Source organism: Puntigrus tetrazona, chromosome 19, assembly GCF_018831695.1.
Source record: "Puntigrus tetrazona isolate hp1 chromosome 19, ASM1883169v1, whole genome shotgun sequence".
NCBI lineage: Eukaryota > Metazoa > Chordata > Actinopteri > Cypriniformes > Cyprinidae > Puntigrus > Puntigrus tetrazona.
Window position 1 is genome coordinate 12,282,350 of NC_056717.1, and position 21,670 is coordinate 12,304,019.

General features: G+C 36.3%; 1 protein-coding gene across 2 annotated transcripts in view; it reads left to right on the forward strand.

Moving 5' to 3' along the window:
- The window catches only part of vps50 (VPS50 EARP/GARPII complex subunit), a 102,097-nt gene that overhangs the window by 17,397 nt on the left and 63,030 nt on the right, over positions 1–21,670 (forward strand). For both annotated transcript variants that reach the window (XM_043217854.1, XM_043217855.1), the window contains exons 6-12: positions 204–274; positions 1,169–1,286; positions 1,405–1,440; positions 1,728–1,810; positions 9,314–9,356; positions 10,310–10,408; positions 16,472–16,612. In XM_043217854.1, the coding sequence (XP_043073789.1) occupies positions 204–274; positions 1,169–1,286; positions 1,405–1,440; positions 1,728–1,810; positions 9,314–9,356; positions 10,310–10,408; positions 16,472–16,612 (591 nt within the window). The remainder of the gene's footprint in view (positions 1–203; positions 275–1,168; positions 1,287–1,404; positions 1,441–1,727; positions 1,811–9,313; positions 9,357–10,309; positions 10,409–16,471; positions 16,613–21,670) is intronic.

Genomic DNA, 21,670 nt, shown 5'->3' on the forward strand with positions numbered 1-21,670 from the left:
AGAGAACATCTCTGATCTGAACCCATTAAGCATAGAGGTTAGAATCGCAGTTGTCTGTGAGAGGTAATATCCTGCTATATGGAAGGAAGGTCATAACCATTGTCTCACTTGTCATGTCTACTTCAAAGGACACCAGAGTAGCGCTTGCCTAATGTTTTGGATAAACTCTGTCATAAAACTTGAAAATCATTGTTGTGTTGTAGGAGCTCGAAAGAGTGACGTCTCTGCAGACCAACTTGCAGCTGGCTGCTGTCATCTGCACTAATGCACGGAGGTCAGAGAGCTTTTATCACTGTCAAATTTTGAAAACTGGGTTAAAGGAATAGTACAGCTAATAAATGAAAGCTGTGTTACCATTTTTACCCATGTGTTGTTCCAAAACTTCTCCTCGGGAGGACAAAAAGACTTTCAGAATTTGTCTTGAATGTGGAAAGAAGCGTTCTTGTTTGAAAAAGAGTACAAAAGTCCATAAAAAAAGGCTTGAACAATTTCAAGGATTCTGAGGTCACACGTTAGCTTTGTTTATTTTTTACATAGTTATTCATTTTAGGGAGTTTTATCAGGACAAATTATACAAATCATTTATTCATTTTTAATCATGTATTAATGCACGGTCAAAGTGAGTGTAAATTGAGAGAATTATAAGCACAAAATTAAATTGAGGAAGCGTCCCACAACAGGACTAAGTGATATTTTCCCTTAAATGTGTTTAAAGTTGTGGAACTAATTTTCTAAATTTTATGCTGTAATATAATATACTGAAACATTGCATATAATATAATCAACAATATGTATAATATACTAAATTGGTTCTGCTCAAAAGTTATAAAAAAAAAAAAAAAAAAAAAGAGTTTGCTGCTACCACAGTTGCCTATGAAGAATGCTATATATTATATAGATTAGATTAAGGTTTTATTTATTTATTTTCCCCCCAAAAAACCTATCATATGACTTTGGAGGAATAAGTTGTGTGGCTTGCTTTAAATATACTAATATTGTTTGTCCTGCACATCGTAATTCTTCGAAAAAGAACTTGAAAAACAGTCATTTAGTTTTTGTTTTTGTTGAAATAATAAAAAGTCAAACAGGTTTAGATAAACATAAGGAAATTCATTTTTAGTTTTGATAAGCTGTAGAATAGGCACAAATGCTGTAATTCTGCTTTCAGGCAGCTTCGTTCTGCTAAAGAAGGCTTCACTGAAGCCAGTCTGGGGCTGTTAGCCAATCAGAGACGACGGCAGCTGTTGACAGGATTGTTGAAGTCTTTGAGGACCATAAAGACTCTGGTAATCACTTCATCAACATTGTTAATGACTAAACAGAGAGTTTCAGTTCTCTGTGCATGTTAATTTCTTTCTACCTAGTTTCACAGACACTCTGTCCTTCTTTTTGCTTCTTTTACAGCAAAGAACCGATGTTCGACTGAGTGAAATGCTGGAGGTACGTTGGCACAGAAATCTACACAAATACACCCCATATTTAAAAGGTAACCAAAAGAGAACTGAACATGTATTAGCTGGACGAAGATGCTTTGGACTGAGATTTCTTCTCGCACTCACTAATTGTGGTGTTTGGTCTCTTAATGTCTTCTAAATGTAAATGTAATATGAATTTGTTCCGTCATTGTGAAGGTAATGATAGAAATCTAACATCATTCATTAAACTGTTAGCTCAGTTGTTCTAGTTGAGTCATATATTCAGGTAAAATGAAGCGTTTAATTTTACAGGAGGAGGACTATCCAGGCGCCATCCAGCTGTGTTTAGAATGCCAGAAGGCTGCCAGTACTTTCAAACACTACAACTGTATAAGGTGGGTGGAAAACCGCTGTCTGGATTGGTTAGAGGTCCAGATTCTGAAGTTCACTAAATAATTGGCATGCGCAAATGTGAATGTGATGGATTGTATTTGAATTTCTGAACATTTTTAAAATCGCTTTAGCACTCTTTTCAAAGAACTGATTATGTTTGTAACATAGCCCTTAATTTAAACCAGTAGGGACGTATAAAATCTATGCCCATACAGCTTCCTTTTCTGCTAACACATTGAGGTGTTGCTTAATTGAAGTCTTAATTAACAGCTTTATTAAGGCTTAGTCCTGTTTTCACAAGCTTTTTCAAAACATGTTTCATCATCTTTGTAATATCTAACATGTCCAAAATCAGTAAACTTGCCATGAGAAGTTGTGCAAATTCTGACAAAAAAAAAAAGTCGTACTGTAAATGATACTGTAAGAACAGTGAAGTGGGTACTTATTGCACCTATGTATACAGTAATGCCATGTTCTGTTATTGTTGTACTGCATAGCCTATAGATTTGGCCTTGGGGAAAAAATGCTGTTCATGTTCAATATATTTGCTGAGTTACATTTAATTTTACAGCCTCTTCCAAGGTAAGGCCACTGTTTTTCACATGGCCTGCTGTGTAATGATGTTTCAGACATCATTTAATAAAGCAGGTCCCCGTGCTGTGGTTGCCTCCCTCTGATGGCCACTTTTTTGACGAGTCACATGTTTCTTTGACAGGGCCCATGGCCACCTCTTTTGTTTCTCTAATGGGCATCTTAATATAACTGAAGATATAGATCTAAAGAGGTTAAGGTCCCATGAAAAATTTTAAATAACAGTAAAACTCTGAGATTTTGAATGTAATGATTTTTTGCAATTGACATTTGAATAGCTGTCCATAGAGAAAGGTACTTTTCAGCTAATTGTAACACTCAGTTCTTTGGGAACAAATTATTGTGTGTTCTAAAAATAGCAATATGAATTTGTAGTCATGATGTCTCCTAATGACATTACATTGCTTTTATTGCTCAAGATGTTCTCAGTCTGCCGTAAAACAGTCTGCAATCTCTGTTGAAGGATATGGTACTTAAGTTGTAAAGTTTCATCAAGGAGAGTAAGGAACAAATGCACCTGTTTGCTGGCCGGTGATCAATATGTCACGACCTGCACTAATGGATGGTCTTTATCTTATTAGGATGTGGCCTAACTGACGGGAAGGATGCAGTCAGTTTCATTCATGTAAAGGCTACTAGCAATTGCTCACTAGTCTTCACCTCTCCCTCTCTTTTTGTGCTCTAAGCTGGCACAGGAAGTTTCTGCTATCTGATCAGCCTCCAGTCAACCTGCTCTGCACACATTGATATCCCTGCAAGTGCATAAAAACCTGCCCAATGTGATTTCCTTCTGTTTAAATGCTCTCGTTTTGAAGGAAGAATGGAATGAAAATTAATTTTTCATATTTTTCGATCAGCTACTGAGGTACTAAGGTCACTTTGGATAGTATATTCCTATTGGTAGATGCCATAACTACATATATAACTGTAGAAACAATCTTTTTTTAATTATTAGCCACATATATTTTTTTATTTTATCCACAGTGCTATATGGAGGGGGAAAATGTAATTCATGTTTGACAACTTTCCTCTTGCATTGTAGCTTTTCCTAATAAAGAAGAAAGCTCCATTTCATAGACTTCCAAAATGTTTATTCCCATTTAGCCTTTGGCAGATGTTATTTTTGGACTATGTTTTCGCGCTTCAGTTGTTGGACCCAGAAAGCTGCGCAGCCAAAAAAAACCCAGTTCCATTTTCCTTGTGGAATTTCACAATTTGGCCTTTTAAAAATATTAGGGGTGGGATTGGATAAATCGATTTATAGATAGATAGATAGATAGATAGACAGACAGACCACACTCCATAAGGCACTGTCATTTTTGCAGCAAAATGAATACGACCTGCAGCAGGAAACATTTGAGAAGCCAGGCTGTTTTTTATATGCAGAGCTTTGATATATGTGAGCCAATTGGCCACTTGCTCCTCATTTACTTGTTTATGTAATAATACATAATATGCTCTGTTACATGTTTGTGTGTTACTCTGATACCCAGTGAATATCAAAGGCTTTTTAGGCTTGGCGTACTGGGGTTTTAACACTCTGGCAGTCATGTATTCTTCAGGATGTAGCAGTTATGTTTTTTTTTTGTCATGTTGTTTGTCCACCTTCCCTTCCTTGTGTTTTTCAGGCAATTAGTCTCCAACAAGCAGTGAGGTAGGTGAAAACGGCTGTCTGCGTGAAGCGTGACGTCAGCCTCTGCATTACTCACGAGTCAGGTTAAACAGTTCTTGAAATTTGGACAGAAGTGTGAGAATGAAGGGCTGGAATTTCCACCAGCATCATGAGCTGCGATGCAGATAGATTTGAACAGCGTTGGCCGAACAGCGATGGCCGATATTTTATTGTTTGCGATATATCAGTGAAAATTCTTCTCATGATCATAACGATAAGTCTGTTGACGTGCGGAGTGAAAACAAACACTGCAGAAGGCAGACGTGAGGCTGTGGATGAGCTTTTTGTTAAGTGAACAGACAAAATAAATTATGCCGAACAACGACGTGATGTGATCAAATATAGGCGTGCACTAATGCAGCAAAAATGTAGGCAGTGTAAAAGCTTTTAAAAGTGTCAGAAAGATGCTACTATCATTACAAGGAGGACAGCGAGAGACTGTTTAGCGCTGCATCTCATGTCTCTGATGGGAAGAGGAAGGGCAGCTGTTGTTGGTTGGTGACTGAATTTGTGAACTGGCCTCAAACGATTGGCATGTTATGCTTTCTAATACATGCATGAGTGGCACCTATTCAAACAGCGCTGCATGAGCTCCAAATTATTTATAATAATAAAAATAACAACAAATATCATCATTGGTATCGCTATTGCAATAAATACCGGAAATTATAGTGATTTATTTTTTTATCGCCCATCCCTAATGCAGTCCTAGATGCAGATCATGTAAGAGATGAGTCAGTTTGAGACCATTGCCTTAAAAAGGTTAGTTTGGTTTGGCCAGGTCCAGTATAGTAGATGCCATAACTTGTTTAGCTTGTTTGTTCACCGGAATGAGAGTATTGTTCCTAGTCATATCAACTTTATTTTCTGTCGGGCTTAGTACATGATATAACTACAGAAGAGTCCATTTCTAAGTAGGCAAAATATCAAAACTCTTTGGTCATGCAAATGTATGTATATTTAATTTACACAGCGAAGCAGTGTTTTAAAATGTAGTAATTTTGACAACTAATTGCTTAATGCAATACTGAGTTCATAGGCTTCAGTCTGGATATTCCCAATAGTACATCTCAAAATTGGTAATAACATGATTGTGGATTGCGGTTTCGCATTATAATGATTGCGATATGATATTTTGGAAAGATCACACACCCCTAATTAGAAGGCTGTTGAAAGTATGAAACTGGCGTCTTATTATCCACTTGGCATTATTGGTTCAGATGATGATGGAATTTCAGTGCCCAAAAATGTTTGAAAACGATAGCGGTCTTTAGGTGCTGTAGGCCTCTTTGGTCAGGATTAACTACAACTCCAAATCTTCATCTCTCCTCCTGAACTTTGTTGTCCTTTGACTTTACAAAAGCTGTGCGCATCTGGATTGAGCCACTGCCAGTTGAACCACTAAAACATTCCTTTTGACTGCAAATCCATCCACCTGCTTTACAATTCAGCGCACTCTTTCAGGAGACTGGAGTACTATTCAAGAGCCACAACCCTTGTTAATAAAAGCATGTTTGATGGAATCTCACGATTTTTATAGCGATAGCACTGTGGTTTGCTCATTTCGGTCCCTGTAGGGAAAAGTGATAAGATGTATAATTGGATGCATTGAGATTCTAAGCTGTGAGGCATTTGTGCGGGCAGGTATCGATGTCACTGTGGGAGAAAGCAGAAGGAAAGAGTTTCAGAAGGAACGCACTCCATGTCTCAGTTTAGGGAGTCTAGGAATACCTGCGGTCAATATCACGGAGTGCAGTGTCACTTGGTTATTTCCTTACTTCTAAAGAAAAACGTAGTTTCTTGCCTTTGAGATTGAAATTCTACCATTTTATTATACTCAGATTTCAGATCTGTGTCTCTCTGTGCCTTTTTTAAATGCAAACAATTTAACAGACCTACAGAGAATGAGAAATACCGTAAAGAAGAATACCCACTGATTTGTGAGTGCGAGCAGTTGCAAAATGACTCGTACTGTCTGTGGGGAGACCGTCAGAAGCTGGATTGCTGTTGTGCTCGTCAAATTGCCTGCTAACTGACCTTCAAATATTTAAAACAGGTTTTTTTGGGGTCTTGGAAACAATCCACATGTATCCGCTAAATTCTGAGAATAGAAAATATAAAGGTCTCATATTTTGAATTGTTTTTGAGCTGTACTTACAGCACACTACCTTCAAAAGTTTGGGGTTTAGTCACTTTGTAAGAAATGATTTTGAGTTAACGTTATTGAAGGTCACAATAGGTTTTTTATTACAAAAAGCACATTTCAAATAAATGCTGTTCTTTCAACTTTATGAAAGAGTTCTGAAAAATGTTACGTAAAATGTAATGTGCTTCTGCAGAAATATTAAGCAGCACCAAAAAACAGAACTATTTTCTATAATTTATCATAGTTCTAGAATTAAATGCTGTGCCATTTAGTATAGTTTTGAATTAGCCTGTTATTCAGCGGCAACTCTTTTTGCAAAGCATGGGTCAATTGGGTTCTTATGATCCGGTTGACTTTTGACATGTACAGATATATATTACATGAATTTATCTAATGCTAGACAGTTACAGAAGTTCAGAACCAGTCGTTTTTTTTTTTTTTTTTTTTTTGGGAAGTTTCAAGTTCTGATGGTTACAGTATGTGTTCCTACGTGAAACACCTATCCCGACAGATGAAGGGAAATTTGGTTTCTTGTGAAATGACAGCTTTAAAGTCAAAGCAGATGTCCATCAGTTGCATGCTTGACATGAACTATGTGCTGTTGCAACATGAAGAAATTGTGATTCACACGTTGCTTCATCTTTAAAAACTACTTCAGTTTGCAGACTTTCACAGATAAAGCTGTTTTGGATTTTGAGGACATCTTTGAGACTTTTTCAAGTAATTGCTTTTCTTGCAGCTAGTTCCAGACTATATATCAGCGCTTATTCTACCAGTAATGGATACTTCGGTTGTCTGCTCGCTCAGGTGCAAGGAAGCGGAGTTAATTGGAGAGAGACGTAAGCCGAAAAAGTGCCCAGTGGTGTGGTTTTACAGCCTAGCACACTCAACTTTTAAAAACACTACCCTCAAATCCAGCTACATCCTTTAATTTAATCACATCTAACACCATTGGCCCCATGGTATTAGCAAAGGATTTATGTTCCAAAACTCAAATGAAGAAAAAAAAAAACAGTCTTGGTCTTTCCTCTGCGCGTTCCTGCCTAATGGCATGATAATGATAAGAGACTGTTTGAATGGAAATGTTTTTATTGTGCAACTGATCCTGTCGTGAAAGCTCATTAAAATGTGATTTCGCGTGGCCTTCCCGAAGGAAGCGGAGAGGCACAGTGGTGACGAGCTGTGAGTCGTAAGTAATTGATCAGCTCGACGTGATGCTGGGTTTCCTCTGAGGGCCCTTAAGGAAAAAGGGAACCTACGTTGAGTCAGAGCCCACTGTGATGGATTGAGGCAGACTAAAGGACTTCTGCATCCTCCCATCTGCATTTGCAAGAACTCATCTTGGACGCCAGCACTCAGAATCATTTGTCTGAAGGAATCAGCTTTTTCATGAAAAGGTCACATCCTCTCTTGCTGTTTTTTTTTTTTTTTTTTTTTTTTTTTTTTTTTTTTTTTAAACAACACAAATAGAATGTTGCATATTAAAATGCCTCCTGTTTTTGCGCACCACCGGTGGTGGTGTAAGTATGCAGTTGCTCATAGTGTCAAGAATCGTGCAAAATTACAGCATTTATAAAAACACCTCTTTTTGCATCCAGTGCCTTCAAAGAGAAGGAAAAAGGGAAGAATGAGGAAAAGGAAAAGGCAGTTTAATTAAAGTTTCATGCATTCCGTCTAATCTTTCAACAACACTGGCCCAGAGGGGCCAGGCAATCCCTCATGTCAAGCCGAGTTAGCTTGTGAAATAAAATACAGTTGTTCTTAATTGTCAGATCACGATTATGCGTGGCCACCGGCAAAGTTTGTTGTTAGTATCATGTTGCTCCATGCCTCAGCTGGATCCTCATAGCGGCCCAAAGGTTTGCTTTTTTAGACACTAATGGGATCAGATGGGTCAGATTTTTTTTTTTTTACTCTAATTTTTGTTTCAGCTTTAGTATTTTTACTGGCAGTGCTTTAAAGGGATACATTTAGAGATGCTGCTGGCCCACTGCTATTACATAAAAAAAAAAATCAAAGCAGCACTTGTGTAACAACATCTACTATCATACTTAAGGTTGTTTTCTGCGGTACAAGGTATTTAAAATTTTTTTTTCATTTGACAAACATATGGTTGCAAGTCAGCGCCTTCTGAACAGCATGACAAAATTTTGCATTTTTGCACTACTGGAGTCTGAAAATATAAAATACTTAAATATAGAACTTTATATTTTCTAACCAAGAAATTTTATAACTTTCTATTCATTTTTTATGGTAATTGTTAGGGTGTTCACAATTAAATAAATAATTTATAGAGTGCGTTAGTCTATATCTGACCCACTAAATGGATGTTAAATATTTAAATGAAAACCTAATGTGTAGTATTTCTGCTCTAAAATGTTAATCCTAAACACCATTTCTGTAAAGTTGGTGCTTTTTGAAAGTGTGTCCAGATTTTAATTCTATTGCCGTTACATGGTTATTTACATTGAATAACTATGAATCTCAACCAGTTTGGAAATTCTGTGTGATTACCATTAGGGCCAAAATGCGACAGTCGTAAATGGATGTTGTAAATAGTGGCTAGCTTACTGTTAAGTTTCCTAAGAAAGGCTGCTGATTGGTGCTTGATTGACGTGACCCCAAATCAGCCTTATTATTCATGGGCTTTGTAGCGGACTAGTGATTTTTTTTTACTTTATTTTTTCTTCTTCCCTCATTCTGAAAATCTAGTTTAGCACACTCCTCTCGACACTAACAACACACATCAGTCTTGTTCCAGCTGCACAAGATAAGCAAGAAGCCAGTCTTGGTTAAAAAAAAGAATACAACTCTGTTTTTCAAATGTCAAATGCCTTTTTTTCCACAGAAATGTCACAGTCTGCATGGCAGGTTTAGTGTTGTTCTCTCTCTCTCTCTCTCTCTCTCTCTCAAACGCCCTCTTTCTCAGAGAAAGCAGCTGTTTTTGCCTCCAACATGTTGCTGTAATGTTTTTGGTGGTTTATGTTACCCTGCAAAGAGAATACAATGGTTACTTGTGCTTTACAGTGAACCCACATTTCTGTTGTTTTGTATTCCTATTCATCCTCGCCTCTCTTTATTTTTTTGTCCCCTCAGCGAGTTGAATTCCAAGTTGCAAGACACTCTGGAGCAAATCGAGGTATGTGACTTTTTTGTTGTTGTCCTTAGGCAAAGGATAGGAATCTAAGATGGTGACCTTCTTCTTCATTGAATCAGACATTCAATCTCGGATCACCCTATTCCCTTCAGAAACACTCACGCACCCTTGACAGATTTAACAACAGCAGTTGCCCTGATGTAGTGCCTCAACATTATATGAATTAAACCGATCGGAAGGAACACTTGACCATGCGTTTGTACGTCTAACAGTGGCGCCCAGGGTGTCAGTCTGCCAGCATTCGGTCTCTCAGGCCCAGAGGCAGATGGACTGTGTTTTATTAAATAAATTGCTGTCTTTCAGGACTTGGTAGCTTCGTTCAAGCTTATACCGCCACAAAACACGCACAGCCACACACACAGAGAGTTTCTCAAGCAGCGCTGTTTGTGTTATCTGCTGTATTATGCAGAGATTTCTGTGTTGGAAATGTAATTGGATGGCGTCCAGCCTCGCATACAACTCCTTTACTCATTGACTTGCTCTTTTTTCCCCCCATTCTTTCATGTTTCTCTTTTAATATCTTCCTCTCACTCTTTTCTCTTCCTCCCCGTCTTTTTATCTCGTTCGCTGTCTCATCACACGCATTAGCGAATAGCACGGCGCCTGTGCCAACGCAGAGCGCTGCTACCAAAATTACAATGATTCACGCCACTTTTCTATTTCTGTAGCAGCGCACGTCTCAACTCATTAAGAATGCAAATGCTTATCTTTGAGCTCAAAATGAAGTTGTGCGCTCAGTATCATCAGTGATTTAAACCATTGATTATTATGGCCCTCATTCATTTGTGGTAATTGTACGTTTCAGCACCATAAAATGAGGCTTTTTACGCTTTAAAATATTTTTTTTCTGTCTGTTTCTGCTTTCCATATGCTGTAAAATTATGCCATTTAAACTTCCTTTGCTGATCTTGCTGATTTCATGCTCGTTTATGCAGGAACAGCTCGACGTGGCACTGTCGAAAACCTGCAAGCACTTTGATGTTTCTCACTACACCAAAGTTCAACTGGCATATAAGCTGCTGGGCAAGACACAGGTGAGTCATCGCTGCTCGAGCTGTCACGACCCTGACATTTTGGCTGATGCTGAATTGTCATTCAAATAACTGTGATTAGCCAATTTTTTTTTTTGTTTGTTTTGTTTATGACGCTGACACACGACGTAAGCCTAATACACATACACCTTGTCAAGAAGTTACACAACAAAACATTTAGTTTGTATTAATAATGTCAACATATTTGAAATAATCCATATTTAAAATAGTCCAGCAGTCCATTTTAGTCTACTTTAATTTTTGCAACATTTTATTAATTTAATTTATTTTTATGCACTATTTTATTATATTTTTATGATATATATTGAATCCAAAAGAAAAGGTTTTTTTACATTATGTTTGTGTGCTATGTAAATGTATTGTGTGTGTGTGTATATATAAAGGCACACATTTAAAGTATAAAATTTAAAATGTATACATATAAAATTTACAGGTATTTACACGTATGCATTTATTTCTATTTAAATATAATTAATGTGTAAAGAATGCAATTAATTGTTTGAACGTCACTTAAATATATCACTGTATATTTTAGTCCACTTTAGTTACTTTCATTTCATTTGAACCTTTATGCAGTATTTATTTTATTCTGGTGCTGTATGTGTCACACACATTTCTGTCCTAAATTCTTGACTTTTACTTGTCATTGTGCAGCAGTCTGAAATGTATTTGCCATACAAAAAATAATAAAATAAGATGAAAGCGAAGCACTTTGAATTTAAAATGCCATTGAACTGCTTGTTTATACTTTTTGAGAGCGACATGAACAGCTGTAGATGCTGCACATGCACCCTAAAGCGCTTCAGAGACATTTGTACTTTCATTTATTTTGAAGTGCTTTTCATGGCATTTCTGCATTCATGTCAAATTGCCGAATTTGAATTGCAAGTGTACGATAATCAGTTATCACAAATATTCTCCTATAAAATCATTGGCGTAGTCATAACAGCTTTATCCAGTGTTTCTTGACTCTCTCCGTACCACTTTTTCTACATTTTTCTTTTCTCGCCAAAATTGGAGATGATTCATACAGTACTTGGTACAGGATTTGCCAGAAGGAAAGTGCACTCTGTTGCATTTCACCTTTCTTTTCCCGAAGAAAGCGAAGCTGTGATTGAAAGCAGAATCTGGGAAAAATATCTCATTGTTGGTTTTATTATAAGCCGACTCCTACCACTGCCGGGGGTTCCTTCCCCATCCCCGTAGCAAAGGATGTTAAGGTGGAAATCTCCCGCTGTCGTTGCTCTGCCGTTGATCTGCAGGATTAAAGATCTTCTTTTTTCGTGTATTAGACACACATGGTTGCACGTCTTTGTGAGATGACTGGATAAAAGGAAAAAATTAAGAGCAGGACAAGCAGTCAGAAAATAAATAAAACATTGTTCAAATGGAGATCTCTAATCATCAGCTCACAGCTCTCAAGGTTATAGCTCAGTCAAACACTCGAGGTTTAAGGTGCGTGTTTGTACAACAGTTCGTATTATCTATTCATTTATTTTTAATGATGGTATATGTGTGCATATTTGGCAACGTTTTCTTTAAGGAGATGTTTCAAAGATATACTCTGTGATCAAATTCTCATCTGCATCGAACATGTCCGTGTGTTTCTCGCATAACCTCAAAAAAACAAAGCAAGCACCTTCTGTTTTTCCAATCTCAGGTCTTTAGAGAAATCCTGTCTGGATATAAATATCTGGAAATGCAGTCTATTATTTTTTCACAGTGTTTCTCCTCATTTATTTTGACCTTGAAAACTGTAACTAAAGCAGTATTTGTTCTTGTGCTGCCGGGTGCATCATAGTTATGAATTCGGACCTTTTTGCCAACATTCTGGATAAAATAACAGTTGGAGTTTCAAATGTCGCTGGCATCTCGTCTATTGTTACAAAAATAAAAGGTAGTCTGCTCCTAATGGCGACTATAGTAGTACAAACATGCAGAGCGTCATTTTATATGTATGTAGAATATAAATGCTTTGAGAGGTTCGGGGTCCGTACGAATATTTTTAAACATTAATATCTATTCATCCTCAAGTGTCTAAGGAGTTTTTAATGTTGTAAGGATTTATTTTAAAGCTGCAGTCCGTGAGCTTTTCCTCTGTCGTCATCTACGTTGTCCCCCAGCGGGTGAATCTAATGTTTTCAGGTGAATGTCAGTCAGTCACCTCACCAGAGTAAATTCTGTCCTTAATAATCACACATTTTAGTCTATGTTGACTTAATGAGTTAATTTAGATATATTGTATAAATAGTGCTATCAAGACATTATGTGGTTAACACAGATTTTATGTATATATAAGTATTATTTTCTGTCAGTTCGGCACCTCAGTTATTCAGAAATCGAATCGTATCCAAATCATACGTCGTTTGTGTGTCTGTAAGCATTTCTTTGTGGTTGTTCGTCCATCTGCCTGACTGTGTTTGAGTATGCAAGTATGTGCATCCTGAGACGTCCCCGGTCTCATCTGAAAAAGGCTTCTTCATGTCACTTTGATCACCAAAGCCTCTCGGGTAGATGGCAGCTGCGATGTGTTTATTCATATACGTTCACTAGGTCTCACACACACACACACACACACAAACACACCTCTAAGAACTTAATTTATTTGCCGTCTGCCGTCCAGACTATGGCAGTTTCATCTGCAGTTATTGAGTGAGGGTGTTTAAGCCGTTCAACCCGTAATTACTGAAGGACCGTCTCCATGATGTGTGATTCATATGTAACCCTTTAAACAGATTCTGATTTCGAGAGTCCGCTCTCTGGAGACCCCCGAGAGGGTCATTCGCTGGCTGAAGAGATTATTAGGTGATTCAGGACACTTAACTGGGATGCATGTTCAAATCCTTGTTAAAAGAACGAGAAGCTTTTGGGAACTTTACCAATGCAACAAGTAATTGATAAAATCAATAAAAAATTATTATGGAAATTAACTTAGTATTTAATGTCATGTGGTTGATTTGTACGGCATATTGCTTATGCATGTTTTTTTGAGAAGTTTCTTCAGTGCGTAATTGAACTATTTTGTCTGATTAATTCATAGTCATTTAGGTCTTTCCATTTTGCAAAACAGCTTGTTCTTAAACTACACCGAATATTACACAGAATATTATTATTTTTTTTTATTTTATAAAAATTTTTTTTTTTTTTTATTTATTATTTTTTAAAGCAAGTGCAATAATTTTGACTAAAATATTTTAATGAACTATTCATGGATGGATTTTGTCGGAATTAATATAAAAAAGATTTAGTTGAAATCCTTTAAAATTTAAAAGTTCAGCTTTGCAACCATACTTCCCCAGAACCCAAAGACTTTTGGTTTCCTGCTCACAATAATATCTCTGGATCGCAGATTGGATTTGTTTATGCTTTGAACTGCGACTAAATTCTGTTTGCTTTCGAACCTCTGACTTCAGTTCTTGATTATAATTGCTGTTTTGCCAATACCGACCCTCCATCTACTAAAAATAATATTGTAAAGTAGAAGCTAAGTGTTTAATACTGCTAATATTACTACTACTAATAATTATAGCAGTGTTTATTTACTGTGAAACAAGCTGCTCCGAGATGCTTGCGTGTCAAAGAGCACAGCGCTGCTTCACTCTGAAACATGCAGCATATCAGAGCAAGTCTAAACAAGTACCTTCTTGCCAGAAACTCTTAAAATTAACTTTTTTTTAATAGTGGATTTATGTGTGTGTCATCACTAGAATATCACACTTTTATCAGATTGAATCAAAAAGAAATAACTGTTTAGTGTATATATAACAAATCTGATTTTATTACTCTATCTACAAAATCTATATACATATTTTTTTTTCTCATTCCTGCACGTTCCTGTAGAATGATACACCATAAAAGGTTAACACAGTTAGTGCTTTTCTTTTTTTAACCATTGTTTAGAATTGAGTCATTTTCTAATTTAAAACGCCATCCGCAGTTCACATATTACAATGTAAACTGCATAAATAGCTATTTTTCAATTTGTGTTATTTTAAACATTTTAACATTTGGGAAAAAAAAAAAACCCTTATTTGAAAAAAATCATCAATGTTCTATCGTTCTGACTTTTCACTACTTTGTACTTGGGGTATGCACTTTTCCCTGCAGTAGCTCACTTCTGTGGCCTTTGCCATTATTTCAAGTACGTTTTCTCATAGAAATTCATTTTCACAACTCTAAAGAGACGTCACAGATGGATATTTCATCACGGATACGGATATGACCGAGATGTTCCAACATGCTTTTTTCTATTAATTTACTGACCATCCAGCTTCAAAGTCTAAAACAAATGAAATGCCAGCCTTGTTTCAGTCTGTACGTCATTCGTTAAAATTGTTGTTTGTGCCTTTAAAGAGTTGCTGTTCTTTCAGGCTCTATCCCATGAACTCAGCAATTAGCCTAATGACTGCACATCTAATTCTCCATCTTTTCATCTTCTCTGTTTTTCTTTTTTTTTTTTTTTTTTTTTAATCTACCTAATGGATGTAATTGCTCGTTTTTCTCAGTACATTTAATATATTATTACGTTTGATGTTTTTGGTTTTATTTTTACAAAAATCTTTTTCCTCACAGAACAAATGCAGAAAAAGTTGATGACTCGATCGGCGCCATCGTTTTCATTTAACTACGTTTGAAAAATATAGTATAGTAATATTTTCACCTGCTTTTAAACATACTGACCCGCAGGAGAATGCGAATATCCCGATAGCCCTTAGGATTGATTGAGTTCAGTCCAAGCCAAGGGAGGGACGCGCTGATGTCTGAGGGAAGATGGAAGCAGTGAAAGCGAGAGGGAAGAAGCATAATTAAGTTGTAGCAAAGCTGTTTCTTTTCCCATTGGGACCGTGCTGAGCTTCAGTATGTTGTTGGGTAATGTTTCATCTCCTGTGAGCCAGGTCTATTGTTACTCAGAAGTTTTACCTTCAAACAAAGCTCCTTTTGGCAAGGACAATACATTATTATATAATTTTCTTCTAGTTTCCAGTAAATAAAAAAATAAAAAAAAAAATCTGAACATCCATAGAACAAAGTACACTTACAAGACTTGATTTCAGAGAATACTTTTATTATTCTTTTACATACTCTATAGCAAAACTTTTTTATTCAGTTAACTCTTTTTCAAGAGATTTTTAAGTCAAATAGAGTTTTTAGCAAAAACACATTTTAAAAAGTATATAATTCAGCCTTAATATTTCCCTCCATGAAAATAGCCGCATATGCTGGAACGGCGTTAAAAATAATTAATGCTTTAAGCAAGAATATAACAATATTTTGTCCAGTATGGCTATATGCTGTAAGATTTTTTTTTATCCTCACCAAGGGTGCATTTATTTGAGAAAAAAAAAAAAAAGAAAAAATCAAAAGGCAATATAGTCATATATTACAGTTTAAGATAATGGTATTCTAATTTGTTTTGAATTGTAATTTATTCATATCAAAGCTGAATTTTAAGCAGGTCTTCAGAGTCACAAGATTCTTCAGAATTCATTCTAATGTACTGACTAATATACTTAATATAAGAATGTAAATATAAATATTTTCAAAATATATACTGTTTATGTCTTTATATATACATAATAAATATGCACAGTACACATATATTACGTAAACAAAAACTTTTATTTTGTATGTGATTTAATCATTACAAAATAATAATTAAGGAAGAAATCAGGCTGTTTAAAAGTCATTTAATGGTTTCTCTAATAGATAAATGTGTATGGAAACTTTTTGTTTGTAGGTTTTTATTTTTTATTTATTTATTTTTTTACAGTGGTTTGTGTTTTTTTTTTTTTTAGGATACAACCTCATTGGGTTTTTTTTGTGATTGTGAAAGCATAATTGTTGTGAGAAGAAAAGCTGCTAGCTCGAAAGCAGTTCTTTTGAGAAAGGTCAATACATCAGGTTTTCAATATGCAAAGATGTTCTTTTTTTTTTTTATTGATGTGAATATGCTATATAAAACTGCTCCTAAATTAAAAAAAATAGCTCTTCCTACAGATGATCCAGTGTTACTCAGTCATTCCTGTTTTTCCTCTTTCTCCCCAGACGGCCATGGATCAGCTGCACATGCATTTCACTCAGGCCATCCACAACACTGTCTTCCAGGTGGTGCTGGGATACGTAGAGTTGTGCGCCGGCAACGCCGACACCAAGTTCCAGAAGATGCAATACAAGGACCTTTGCACGGTACGTCCGTTCTCCATCCATTCTCCCATCCTGTTGATTGATGTCAGAGAAAATCAGATAAATTTGGCCAACGCACGCAGAGGTCACTTCCAAAAGTCACTGTAATCCAAATCCACTTCTTGAGCTTGAAATCGCTCATTGGTTAACTTCTCATTGTGCGCTAGACAGGCGTAAAATAGGTTGGATTCCTGCGTTTGGAAATGACGTATATTTGTCTAGCTGTAGCGAGGGAAACGTATTGAGCGGTAGTGAACGGGACAGGAGATCTCATTCATGAGCAAACCATGAAGCAATTAATTTGAGTTTTATCAGAAAAAAAATTCAGCCTCTGCCAAGCACCTTACAGCTACTCACCACAAAAAGCGGTGGATCTTCAGACTGGATACTAAAATTCTCATTTGCATTTGTATAGAGGCACTGAACCTTTAGATTACAAACAGAATTGCAGTTATCTTTTTCTGGGGCATTTTATTACCCCATAATATTACATGTGGGAGATTTTAGAATTGATAAATAATATTAAGCTCATCCAGTAGATGGAGCACTACTGATAATGATTCTTATATTAAACTGAACGTTTGTAGCCATTAATTTATGTAACATTGTATTTTTGCACTCTTTGAATCTGGATTTAATTCATTCTGAATGTATTACGTTATTTTAATAGTAATTTAAAAATGCGATTCATTCTTGAATTAACCCGTTCTTTGATGCACATCTATTCCTGTGATTTTTACTCCAGTCTTCAGTGTCGCATGATCCTTCAGAAATCATTTTAACATGCTGATTTAACATTTCTTCTTCTTATTATTATTATTATCAGTGCTGTGTATAGTTGTGAAAATAGCATTTGTTTAAAATAGAATGCTTTTGTGACCAATTTAACACATCCTTGTTGAATAAATAATGACCATGGTCATGCTAGTGCATATTTGTACGAACAAGTCATATTTGACATTAACCCATTAACAGGTTTTTTCCACTCCATTTTTCTGTTTGTTTAACATTTATCTCGCTTTCATAGCATTTTAGGATTAATAGCCCTGATTTCACTTATTTATAATTAATATGCACATTGTATTCCACGTCTAGAGTTGAAGTGTGTGGAGTCTTTTTACAATCTACTATTGGCACAGAGCTCAAATAGTTGGCGTAGGCTTAGCTGCACCTGGCTGTACTATATTTGAGTGTCAGAAGGGAATATTATTATATCTGCTGATCTGAGGTAAAACATAGCCCTTATGTTCAAGTTCAGCTGGTACGATCAACAGATGTTTGCACAGAACTCAATGCGCTTAGCATTAATGCCAAGCAAGCGAATGATTTGGTAAGGAAGCTTTGTTTTGAGATTTTTGGGGTCACCAAGATTTTTAAGAAATTATTGTTATTTATGTATTTATTTATTTATTTTTTACAGTCAGCAATGAAGCATTAAATTATTTGAAAGTGACACTAAGAACAAAAAATATATATTTAAAAACAAATGCTTTGTTCATCAAGGAATTCTGGAAAAAGCATAGCTGTTTCCACAAAATATTTAAGCTTATGTAACGTTTCTCGAGCAGCAAATAAGCATATTAGGATGATTTCTGAAGGATCATGTGTCATTAAAGACTGGAGAAGTGGCTGCTGAAAATGTAGTTTTGTCATCACGGTAATAATTTATATTATTAAATATTAAAATTAAAAGCTGTTATTTTATATTGTATATACCGGGTGTATTTTACATCAAATGAACGTCAATCAAAAACATAAAACGTGTTCCCAACCTCAAACATTTCGCTCGGTCTCATTTTGCCTTGGTCTGACACCCAGTCCAATCCTCCCAAACTTTGTTTTTGATCTCATAAGCGGCAACCTGACAGATTCGTGCTGCGACGTGAATGCTTGTGTGGGCCATATACATATTTTAGCACTGTGAAATTTAGCAACATGTGCTATGCCTTTAACACTCAGACACGGGTTGACGCTGCCTGGGGTGTCTGCTCAGCTGATAAAATCTTTTGATTTTCCTTCTCTGAGACGTTGCTTTGAAACATATGCAAAAAACACTATTTTGTCAATCAGATGCAGCGTTGCTCATTTCGGTTTCTGTTCTGGATACGGTGCCCCTTTGAACCTCCGGAGGAGAAAGAAAATGAATCCTGTATCTGGGTTTTGCCTCGAGACAGATTTTCCAAGATTTTTTTTTATTGACATCTCGCAACGAGGCAAATATTGCGGATGAATTTGTCTTGAGCACCGTGGGCAATGCGTCATCCTTCCGGCTCTCAAACTCTCCTGAGCGTCTAGTCATCGTAAAGTAAACACGACGAGAGGTATGCTAATTACAATCACTTCAGTCCTGAACTTTGAACCACAGCGTGGGAATTAAAATGCAGCGTAACTGGAACGCTCCAAAGGTCACATCATAATGCAGAGTGCTACATGAATTTTACATGAAACTATCATTATCCCGTCCCTTCAGAGATCTCCTGTGCTCTCCAAATTCAGCTTTGGGCGATGAGTGAGGTAGATGAACAGAAGTGAGAAAGACCCTGTTTGTGAACATCAAGAAAGGTAAAAATCGCGCACTCGCTGCAAGTTACGTCATAGATGAGTATCAGTGTTATTTACCATCAGTGTAGTTGAATGAATCCCTCACACTCTTATTATGGAGAGCTCTCGATGGTCCCTAGTGCTTATTGACCTTGCAGCTGAACACGAGTACTGTATGAGAGTGTGCCAATCACATCAGCTTCTCTTTACCTCCCTCTCTATCTCTACAAAAGGTCATTCTCATGTATCTCTACTATACATCACACAATCCCGTTTATAATTGTTTAACAGGATGTGCATTGGAGAATAAGTGCATATTAATATTTCTGAACTATTCTGACTATAATTTGGTTTAAACATTCGATTTAACAAAAATAACATAATTGGAAAAGGCAGTGTTTGTACTGTATGAAGAGTTTAATTGCAAAAACGGAAAACTCAGTAATCATATTTTTGTTTTACTGTGTTAGTTTTTCAGTTATTTTTTTTTACCCTTTCAAAATAACCCAACTGCAGTTCGATTGAGATTAATTGGAATGCACAATGAAAAAACATGATTTCTGAGAATTGTTAAAACAGAATAATCTGCTTTTGCAAATGATTCACTAAAAAAAATGCCTTTTTGGAAATCAAACTATACTGACTTGTCATGTTCTGCTTTTGATTTATTAAAAAGAACCAGTTTATAAGAGTAATTTATTTGAGAATCGGACTTCTCTGTTGGTGCTGTATGATTTAGATTCATTAAAAAGCACCAGTTAATAAGACCCATTTGGTTGGAAGACTATTTGTGCTTTTAATTTCATTTAAAAGAACCTAATTTATTTAGGGATCTGTCTGCTTGACTGAAAATCAGTACTTATTAACATTGTTTGATGTTTTTACATGGACAAGTCAAGTCTTTTAAACATGTGAGTACATGTGATATGGATTTTCGCTTCAGGCATAAACATTTCTCCATGCAGATTTTGCAACAGTTTAGTGAGTTTTGCTTTTTGCTGGGTTGCGATAAAAGTCTGCGCACAAGCATATTATTTAGGAATTGCACAGAACCGGTCCTGCAGTATGCATTCAGTGTATAGATTTTGTGGCAGTGTTGCACGTTGCTGAATAGTTAATGGTACCGATCATCAGGAAATCCCTTTGAATTTTTTATTTTTTTTTACATGAATTTTGAATGAGAATCAGTTCTCACTTCCCGCTCCTAGTTATATTAATAGCTTTAGCAATTATCTTCTGAGCTGTCTTGCTGTCTTTATTATTCTGTGCTATCAAGCTGTCATATTCTGAACTGTCAGCTCCCTGAGTAGTAAATATGTGCAAACTGTTATCTGTGCCGTCTCTGATGATGCCACATTTTGAGAACTGACTCTCAAACGTGGACTGCACGCAGAGTTTTGTCAGTGGAAGTTCCAAACGTGGCAACGTTTGATTGATTATGTTCATTAAGACAGCAGGGAAGCTACATTGATGTAGCTAATAAGGAAGGCCGCACATACAGCAGTTTTCAGATTCATTGAGTATGAGACCTGACATGAAGTAGGCATTTTGGCCCAATCTAATCTAAAGGATGAATGAAGGTTGCAAACTTCAGGATGAGACTGCACATTAATATTTAGAGCATCATGTCGTGCTAAATCGAGAAATGTGTTGTCGTTTTTTCGTGGACATCGCATACTAATGCAGCGGGTTGAATGTTTCCCCCTTATGTTCCTCCAAAGTGCAGAGTTAGATTTAAAGCTCAGGTAAGGGCGTTTATAGAAATGGACTTGCATTTCATTAAACCCTTGTAAAGAATCGGGTCAGATCATTTTTTTTCCACAGCAGTTTTCTCTCTCTGGAGGATGTAAGAGATCAGTATTTGGGTAGAAAGTGCCTCATTGACTCCTGGCTCTTAGTGAAACTGTTGTAATTTTAGCAGCGCACAGACGGATTTCCAAAGCTGATTTTAAATCTGTCCTGAGCTATTTTCTAATCACCAGTCGTACACCAGACTAATTATCCTCCCTTTGTTTGATAATCATGTGGGAAGATGAACTGTCGTTACTGAATTAATCAGATAAATATGTCACTGTGTATGTGGTTCATACAACCCAAGCTCATTCGGTGGGAAGAAAAAGAAAATAGAAACAACCATCACTCAAAAATTGCTAGTAAATTTTAAATGTTTTTCGTATTTAAGTGCTATAATTAGATCGCTGGTGCATCTACCAACCCAAACTGACGTAACTGACTTTAATGTGTTTTTAATATAAACTTGTGCGTTTGACAGTTTAAGAGCAATAAGACATAAGAGAACAGCCAGTTGCTTTGCGTTCAGAAAAGCGTATATCAGAACTTTAAACTGATACGGCTTTTAAATGCCTAATTTCAGAGCAATTTTTTTTTTTGTTTTCTGCGCGAGAATTCTGTGGGACAAGTTTTAAAGGCACAGCTCTATTATGGGAAAGGGGGCGTGAGGAAGCAGCTTATTTGCATTTAAAGAGACGTGCATGAAAAGCATGTTTCTGCCTCCAATTC